This window comes from Vigna unguiculata, chromosome 3 (assembly GCF_037176805.1).
Source record: "Vigna unguiculata cultivar grain cowpea cultivar isolate G323 ecotype 2 chromosome 3, ASM3717680v1, whole genome shotgun sequence".
NCBI classification, from domain to species: Eukaryota; Viridiplantae; Streptophyta; class Magnoliopsida; order Fabales; family Fabaceae; genus Vigna; species Vigna unguiculata.
The window spans coordinates 64,245,631-64,255,490 of NC_140794.1; the positions used below are offsets into that span (position 1 = coordinate 64,245,631).

Below are 9,860 nucleotides of genomic sequence, written 5' to 3' on the forward strand. Positions count from 1 at the left end.
CATTCTAACCGAACTATCCTATTGTAAATGCTGAAGTTCATACCACTGGATGCACCGAGTATTTAAGTATAGCATAATATGCATTCTCAATATACTGATAAACTCAAAAAAGGATACAATAATTATGAGCATCACATGACAGTCACATAATCAATGCCCATGATTCTTTCTCTTTCAAACAGAGCAGTCTCCATATGCAGTTGGATTCATGATTTTGTCTGCTCAGAAGTTGTATCTTACGAAAGATAGCGTGATTCTAATGTCTGTATCAGGTAGAAGCTGTCTTAGTAGTGGTTTGATCTGGGTATCGGAGTGCTTATGAAATTACAACAGTAAGTAAGAAGAAATTAAAAGTGCACACCCTTTTTCTTGTAAACATGCAACCTTTTTTGTTTGTATATGTAATACCCAAAAAATCGCTGAAATTATTGTCATAAATAAAAAAGCAACAGAGCTTGGTGGTGAAAGATTTTGGTAGAAATAATACTAGAGCAAGTTCGCATGATGATAAAGTAAGTTTCACATTAGAAGAGAATAGACGAAGTAGGGAGTTCTTGAGTGAAATGAACCATAGATTTCCATTACAATGAAATTTGTGCAGTGTCTGTGTGTTCTTGGATGATACTTTTGATATTTCAATTTATCCATCAAAACTAAAAAGATTTTTTGAAGTTTACTTTGATGCTCAAAAACTAAGGTATGTGGGGTGAAAAAATTGTGATGCGTAGTGGGTAGGTTGTGGTCTTCAGCATCTATGGGCCCTTCAAACGACATGCTCCATGCAATGAATGGAAAACGTTTCCCGTACCGATGTGGGGTCAGACGGAGGTATGGCACTTTAAGCGCCCACTATAATTTTGTGCACTTTGGTATTTTTTAAAGAACATAATTATATTATTAATTTTATCTTTCTAACTCAAATTACTATTTTTATTTATCCATTCATTATGTGGGAGTTAGAAACACTAACTCTTAATAAGATGAGGTTGATAAACTTTTAACTCATTCAAATATATTGAAATATTAGTGTTATAAATATTAGAAATTTAGATCAGAATTATATTTTTATGTAAATACTTACAAAAAAATCATGAAAAAAAGTAAGAAATACGGATTGCGTTTCCATCACTATTAGATCGTTTTACTAACTAGAATGAGTTTGTTTTATGAAAAAAAAAAATATATCTTTGAATCGATACTTGATCTTAAGAATTAAAGTTGGGATCATATATTGAATTATTGCGGACCACATCAATTATTTCATAGCATAAATCAATTGTTGACTTTAACATTTAAATTGTTACATTTTTAAGTAAAAGAAATTGTAGTCTAATATTAATTAATGGTTATAACTTTTATAAACACTTGATTTTAACAACATCTTGATTAATTATTATAGCTTTTATAAACACTATCTTAACAACATTATGATAGAACTTTCTCAAACTTGAATTTAATTATTTATTTTTCTTAATTTTACGAAGCTTTACCTTTCCTTATTTTTGTGATAACTGTTTAAAAGTATTGAATTTAACTAATTTGTCTGGATAAGATCATATTCCTATATTTTCCTTGTTTACAGGGGAAATCCAATTTTAAAACCAATGATAGGTCTTAAGAATTAAGTCTAAATTATACTGAGAAAAAAACTGAATTTAATTATTTCATTGTTCTGATCATTATTTATTTTCTAAATTAATTTTAGTAACAGTGTAATCTAATCTTATTTTCCAACTAAGACCTCTCATTTTTATTACACTATTTTACAATAATTTCATAAAAGAAATGAATTTTATTAATAATCTCACCTTAATTTTACTTTCATGTAAAGTCATTTGACAAATATTTTCAATTCGTGTGATTATTGATTGACCATCTTGTAATATGTAACGAAGGGTGAAGAATACACCCTTAGTTGATTTAACTGATCCGAACAATATTTCACATGGACTGCGGTTTGGACGTAGACATTGTTCTTTGCATTTCGTATCTTCTTGACTGCTCATTTTTGTAATAAGACAAATTACTTCTTTAGTTGCTTCTTTTTATAGAAAATATAGGATTTATTATATGATCCATTGTTGAAAATTTTTACTTAATATATATTTTTATTTAAATTAAATTTTAAGAAATATGTCTGTTTTTAAAAATATCTTTTAATTTTAAAAATTAGTTATTATTTTAGAATTAGGAAGTATTTTATATTCTTATACTATGTTACATCTTATTATATACAGATAGAGTATATGAGTAAAATAAAATAACAAGTTTCTCCATCTAACATATCTATTTTATCAATCCTATAATATATTTCATAATTTTATAACCCCTAAAAATTTTCAAACCCCACAACCCAATTAAGTTCACATTAAACTCTCTAAATCAATGCGGACTTAAAAAACTATTTACTGTACATAAGAAAATTCACTATATTTTATTATTAAATATATACTTATTTATTAAAAGAAATAAAATAAGTACTTAACCATCAATTTAGTAGAAAGAGATAACATAATCCATCAATACTTTATAAAATATCCGTCTATCTTAAATTTGACAGGTTGATTGAACAAACTTTGTATGAGTTAAAGACTACACTCAATTTAAATCAGTCAACCTAACCCATTTTGTTATCTTTAGTTTTTACTGAATATCATGATTATTCCAAATATATTTGTTCATTTATGAACTCAAACTACGAACATTAGGACAAAATTTGTCAAGGAGAAAAAACTTAAAACTTATTTTTATAAGATGTTCGTATTATTCTAATGTTGGTTTAATAAATTATATATGCTCATAATATACAAAATATTTCTTAATGAACGCAAAAGGCAAACATAGAGACGTGTTAAATATATATAAATATATTTCTGTCTCTATTCCTAATTATTAATTGTAGAACAATTATCATATTAAATTTTATTTTATTTTACTTACTTTATGATTCTTAATTCAAATAATGTCAAAACATGTGTACAAGACGAAATTATCTTTAAAAGTCTTCTTTGCTTAATGAAACTTATCTTCGAACTCATTAACCTTATTTCTAGTTATCACTTTTCTAAAAGCTTATTGTTTGACTTTGACTTTATGTTTCTTGTGGTCACTCCTCTAATATATGTGTTTCTTAATTGATGATTTCATTAAAAATGATACTATGAATTTTTTTTTTTTGACAACTATGACATTAAAAAAAGAGAGTAAAACATTATCTTACCCCACATCATCCAAATTTAATAATTCATTTGACTTTACTAACTCTTTAAACAATAATTTCTTAAAAAAAAAAACTCTTAAAATAATAATATAAATAACAGAATACCCGTTTGTCATAATTTGGATAAGTTTACCTTTTAGAAACGTAAACTCTTAAAAATGGTCCCGGAGAAATGAACAATATAAAACTAACTTATTTAACCCAAAACACTATTATCGGAAGGTTATAATTGGATGAAAAAAAAAAATCTCGGTTTGTTTAATTTTTTTTTTCTTTTTTCTATAACTAATGAATTACTTTGTTTCGAAAGATAATCATTATTTTATTTGTTACAACGAAATATCAGGAATCTCAACAAGATGTTATTTATACCTTTTTTTTTTCATAAAAACAATTATTTTCTAATGAAATGATTTTTCTGATCGTAAATAAACATAAATGAAACTTTTTTAAAATCTATAAAATAATCACTAAATTATTTCAACTAGAATAACATTTTTCCAATCTTCAACAAATAAATCAAACCTAAAGGGGTGCTTCTATTTTATTGAAAAGAAGAAGAAATTAAAAAATAATTTACTCAATATTTTTATTTTCTAAAAACATTATGCATTAATCATACAATATTGATCATGTAATAACTGGAAGCAATGAATGGGGCTTTGAGAACTCCATTAATTATTAACACAATAATGAATTATCAAATATACATAATTGATGCAAACTCAAACTCAAGCCGTCATAGACTAAAAATACTCATGCAAACTCCAAAATGGAATAATGCTGCTGCTGCTGCTGATGACGATAGCATAGTTGCACTTTTTCTAGTTTGGCCTGGTGCAATCAAACCTAATTTCACCTTGATTTCCCGTTTTAACACCAACCCTTCCCAACTTGGTAATTGCATCAATAAAAGCTTTCTGAAAAGTTGTTTCATCTGATGCAAAAGAGTTGACTGTGGCCTTTGACCTTGAATCTGTAAACAGCACCTGATCAGAGGTGAAGAGACCCCGTCCTTGCTGCAGATTCTTGAAGTATTGGTTGTCAAACTTATCAGGCGTCACAGGGTCCATGTTTATGGCAATTCTAGGATCAACCCTTAAGGGGCACATCTGTCTAAGCTGAAAAGCATATTGTAAATTCAGCGTTGGATCGATTCTGTTTCTGGGGCTGAAGTTGTAGATTCGATTCGAGAAGCGGCTGCAGTGAGAGAACCCAATTGTGTGTGCACCTAACATATTTAACATTCTTTACTCTCTTGTTTTAAAAAGTATGACTGCATAAAAAAAAAAAAAAAACTTTTTTTTTTGTCAGTGAAAGAAAATACCTGATAATGCAATCATATCTGTCTGAGATAGGCCATTGAAGTTGAACATGGAGTTGAGCTGATCCAAATTGAAATCAGGGTGAGGAAGATGGCGTTGAACACTTGCAATAGTAGATATTCTACCATCACGCCTTCCCAATTCAACATCGTAAAATGGTCCCCCAGCCTACAATTTTATGCACTTTTTACTGTTAGAAAACGAAATGTCACACGGTGTACAACTCTTAATCTGCATGCATGCCTGGTATTCGATCAAATGGTTTAGAAATGTTTGCCAATAATTTCATAGAGAAATTGCAATCATACCAAATTTACAACATCCCTAGTAGCCAGAGCGAGTATATCAGCACAAGAGACTTTGTTCCGGCACTTGGGGTCACTATCAACAGCTGCCTTGGCTTTAATCACCGTGTCAAAGCCATCTCCAGCTAGAGATATATCATCAGGGTGATCCTTTTCTGAGTTACTATTTGCGAGCAGAATCGAAGCATCACAACCCTGTGTGCACAACAACAAATTTGTTTATATATATAGTTTCATTTCACTAGAAAAATGTTCTTAAACTGATGGCATAGACTAATTGTATAAAGGCTCTATATAGTTTTGTGCAGGTTCCTGAATGCAAAACTGTGCACGCATAATTTTCGTTTTAGTTAACTGATATGGTTAATAGTTAGAGGTATATGCGAAATCAAAGCAAGCTGAGATAAGAAAACGATGAAGTGATGAAGAAGGTGCACACACCCTCACAAAGCAATCATGGAAGTAGAGTCTCAGAGTGGCAGGAGCAGTGACAAAAGTCTGCTGGAACTTCTGTGCAACAGCAGAGCGTACCAACTGCTCCACATTGGGGCAGACATTGTGGTAGAAGCCACGCGTGAGTTGAGCTGAGCTTATAGTTGTGCTAGTCAAGAGAAGAAGCAAGGAGAAGAAGACAAAGTTAGGAGTTTCCATGTTACTAACTCTTGTACTTTGCTTCTTCGAGTTGGTTCCAACGTCAATGTTATGTATCCACTTATATATACTCAACATGACCCCACTTGAGCATGAGCAACAAAAAAATATGTAGTTGATAAATAAATAGTTAAATAGGAAGATAAAATGTATAATTGGAGAATGATTGATGAGAGAAACAACAAAGGTCTGTTTCACGAACAGTCTGGCAATTTGAGAAACTGTGATATTGACTCTGGGAATGCTTTAAAAATGGAGGCTAATTATAAGTTGCGTGAAGCATCTAAGTTGTGTTTAGTAATCTGCGGATGGATGAGGCTGTTGTATATTATTAGCATCAATTTTATAATCACAATGAAAATGGTAGGTGTGCACGACCATGGTTAAGCATGTTACTAGCGAAGAAAGAGTTTAAGTTTATGAACTGACATGGAAAATACTTCTCTTTTCTTTAGTTTTATGCCAAAGAGACATTTATATATCTTGGTATTACTTATTCCTGAAACAATTTTTGAACTTTTATTACACAAACTACTTAAATGAAAATCTAATTTTAATTGAAAAATGGTACTAAAATACTTAAAGTAATGCAGCACTTTTTGCTATCTTATTATCTCTTGTCTTTGAAATGAATGATATTGAGATGTTAAATGTTGATTTAGTTTAAGAGAATGTCTAATTTGTTGTTTGGCATTACGACATAGCCAACTCAGTTGCATGTGACCATATGCGTATAGACTCATCTTTCCTAACAACTCTTCTTAGTTGTTAAATCTTTTTTTCTTAGGGAAAGATCCCTTCTTTCAAAGTTCAAACCAAACAACCTTTTATTTATTGTTTCTTTTAAACCAACCAATCCTACAGTTACATCTGTCAATCCCTGCAAAAACCAATCACATACACTAAAAGCTAAATAACTCTACTTACGTTAATTTCTGCAAAAAAGTGAACTTGTTTGCTATAGATATATGATCTCTTTACTGTAGTTTTGTTCTTTTGCAGAACATTATAGTGGCCAAAATATCATTTTTTTTCTGTCTTTTTATTAATGTATTATTGGCAGCACATCGGAAAAGAACAATAAAATTCAGTGACATCACTCACTACACACCATCCAAAGAGACAGTAACACATACTATAGTTTTTTTGTTCTGTCATTCGTGTATGTATACGAAAATCAAATTATATGTAACATGCTTCCCATGTCTAAAATTGCAAGATGCTAATAATTATATCTTCAATTTGCTATATTATTTTTCGTTTTTCAACGTTACAGGGCTTATTCAAAATTTAGCATGTACTTTTTTTCATATTTCTTTCTTCCACGCTAGTATCATATTACATACATGTTTCTTGAGAATAGTTTCCTATATCAACGCCTGAATCTCTCTTTTAAAAACACCAACAAGTAAAAAAATAGCAAATAAAACCATTTTTGTTTTCTAAGTCAAGTTTTGCAAGGCCCAAAATGCACCTCGATTTTGACCACTTAAGAGACGACTTTAAGAGATTTGAGTTGTTTCGTCAAGTAGAATTTAATTTATTGTTTTTATAATATGGCATCTTCATTTGAACTAATTTAAATACTTGGTATTAGTAAGTACTGGTACCAGCTAGATTATTATTATTATTACTGTTACGTGTCGAAGAAAGTAAAATTGTTACTAATTCAATATTGAGTTTCATCTGTTATTGTCAGAGAGTAGCAAGAACTATTTTTAAGACAAATTTATGTGAAAAGGGTAAAAAAAAAAATTCTATGATTTTTAAGCAGTAAGTTATAGATTATTATTTCTGATTGATTACATTTTTATTGATTATTTTCATCACAGTTAACGTTCAAAACAAAATTAGAGCATAATTCTTATTGTCAAAAGTTACAGGTATTTAATTAATTCTTTGTCGTACAAAGTTTTTCACTTTTATGATTTAAATGTCAAAAGTTATAAATCTCATCTTACAATTTTTCTAATAATTTTTTTTGAAAACCCAATTATTTTATAGAAATTAAGTTGAAAAAGTATAAATTACAAAAAAATTATGATCTAGAAAAATTAATTATATTAAAAAGTTAATAGCAATAAGATAATAATCTAGATACAATAAAGATCTACAAAATAATTATTACAATGACGTTAAATTTATTTTATTGTGACATAATAGAATGAAAATATACTAAAAATATTTATCGCATAATAAAACAAAATTATTAAATAACTAGGAAAAAATTTTCTTACAACCCCTTTACCTTATTAGGCATAGTTTGTCTAATTGACATGGTGTCCATGTCAATATTTTTTTTTTTTATCAGCCCATGGTCAAATTATCTCCATCAATGATAAGATATTAATTATTATACTACTTGTACAAAAAATTTTAGATTTTCTTTTACCATATATATTTTAGATTTTCTTTACCATGTATGTCAGTGGTAAACTTTTATTTTAGTGGGCGACCTCGACTCCTACCTCGTTAGATTCATCCTCTATCTTTTCGATGAAAATAAAGTTAGACCTATATTACTGATGATCAAGAAAAATATACTTATTTTATATACTTGTTTGTATAAGAATGGTATGGTATAATAAGTGTACATATTTTTGTTTTTTATTTTTATGTTTTAAACAACTATTATTTTATCTTTTAAATAATAATTTTGTTAAATTATTTACCTTTTAAGTATTCTTTTTTTAATTTAACAATATTTTTAAATTTAATTTTTTTAAAATTACAATAGCTATCTATAATAAAATGATTATTTATAAAATAAAAAAGTAACTTATAAAATTTAATAATATCTTGTTATAAAATAAGTGAAAACAGTTGAATATATAAGGAGGAACATGCATGAACAGCGCATGGCAACAGTAAATATATATTATGGCAATGGCACAGCTGCAGCAGAGTAATACACTGGACTTTGACATTGTTACTCTTTCACAGAGATATCGAAAATTTCGATGAGTATTTCATGAACTAATAACTCATAAAAAAAAAAAAAACTTTTATAGCCCAAACCATTTTAAGCTAACACAAGCTCACGATAACTTCTCTTTTCTAAAATTTTGAATTTTATCTTTGACTTAAAAAATAATTTTAATATGGAAGGAAGAAAGTTCCGAGCATGACATCTTTAATTATATGTGAGATAATATGTATGCAGAATTTTATATCTTGTTTTGTAAATAGACAATAAATAAATTCATTTTTATAGATATTTTCTAAATCTGTACTTATGAATATTATCTGAATCAGTCATATTTTTTTATAGAGAATCCTACGTTGATCGAGTATAAATAATATCTAAATTTTCTCAATTAGGTACAAGAATTTATATATATATATATATATATATATATATATATATATATATGTGGTTAAATATGTTTTTGGTTCTTTAACTTTAGTAAATTTTAGAATTAGTCCATTTTGAAATTTTTAACAAATTTAGTCCTTCTTCTTTCGAAATATGTGGATTTAGTCCTTTTAATCAAATTTTGTTAGATTTATTTGTGTGTGTGCCCTCCCGGATGGAAAAGATCTACAATAAATTGAGGTATTCAATAGGCCAAGGAATTGGGCGAAAATTCACGTCAGAAATCACGTCTCCACATAGTCGAGGTCATTGCAAGAATCCAGAAGGATGTCACCCTAGGACCAACGCCATATATATATATATATATATATATATATATATATATATATATATATATATATATATATATATATATATATATATAAAATCTATTTCTTATTTTCTCAATTTTTGGTTATACACTTTTTCTTACTATCTTAATTGTTTGACTTGTTCTTCAAGATTTAACTTCTAAGGTAAAATTTTCTTCCTTTTATTACACAATTTTATCTTTATACGTGATTATGTTCATATAGGTGTTTCTCAATTTCATTTTATCAAATAATTTTTAGGTCACACATTTGATTGTTTCTAGTCCTTATAATATATCTTTTCATGAGAATGTTTGACTCTTAATTTGTAATTCTTCTTTTTGTTACGTTAGTTAATACACTTCTTTTTGCTCACTCTCAATTGTTTGGTTTGCTTGTTCTTTAAGGTTTAATTATATTTTCAAGATATTTTTCCTTTTATCACGATCTTAATTATACATTTTTTTCTGTGTTATGTTCAAATGGATATTCTCAATTTCATTGAATCAAATTTGGGCACACATTTAATTATCTTTACTCCTATATGATATTTTTATTTATTGTTTATTTTTTTTTCATGAGAATGTTTGACTCTCAATTTTAAGTGTCCAATTACATAAACCCTTAATTGAATTCAAGATCAAAAGATGAAGAATCTATGTTTAAATTTGAATTATTATTAATTTAATTGTG

The 9,860-nt window shown here is 28.0% G+C and overlaps 1 protein-coding gene across 1 annotated transcript; it reads right to left on the reverse strand.

The window, feature by feature from the left end:
• Nucleotides 1-3,784: 3,784 nt before the first annotated feature.
• Nucleotides 3,785-5,551, reverse strand: LOC114176827 (peroxidase 16-like). The gene is made up of 4 exons (XM_028062007.1): nt 5,292-5,551; nt 4,854-5,045; nt 4,548-4,713; nt 3,785-4,451 (listed from the first exon to the last, which is right to left on the reverse strand). The coding sequence occupies exons 1-4, from the start codon at nt 5,499-5,501 to the stop codon at nt 4,045-4,047; spliced, it is 975 nt and encodes a 324-aa protein (XP_027917808.1). The 5' UTR covers nt 5,502-5,551; the 3' UTR covers nt 3,785-4,044.
• Nucleotides 5,552-9,860: the final 4,309 nt, after the last annotated feature.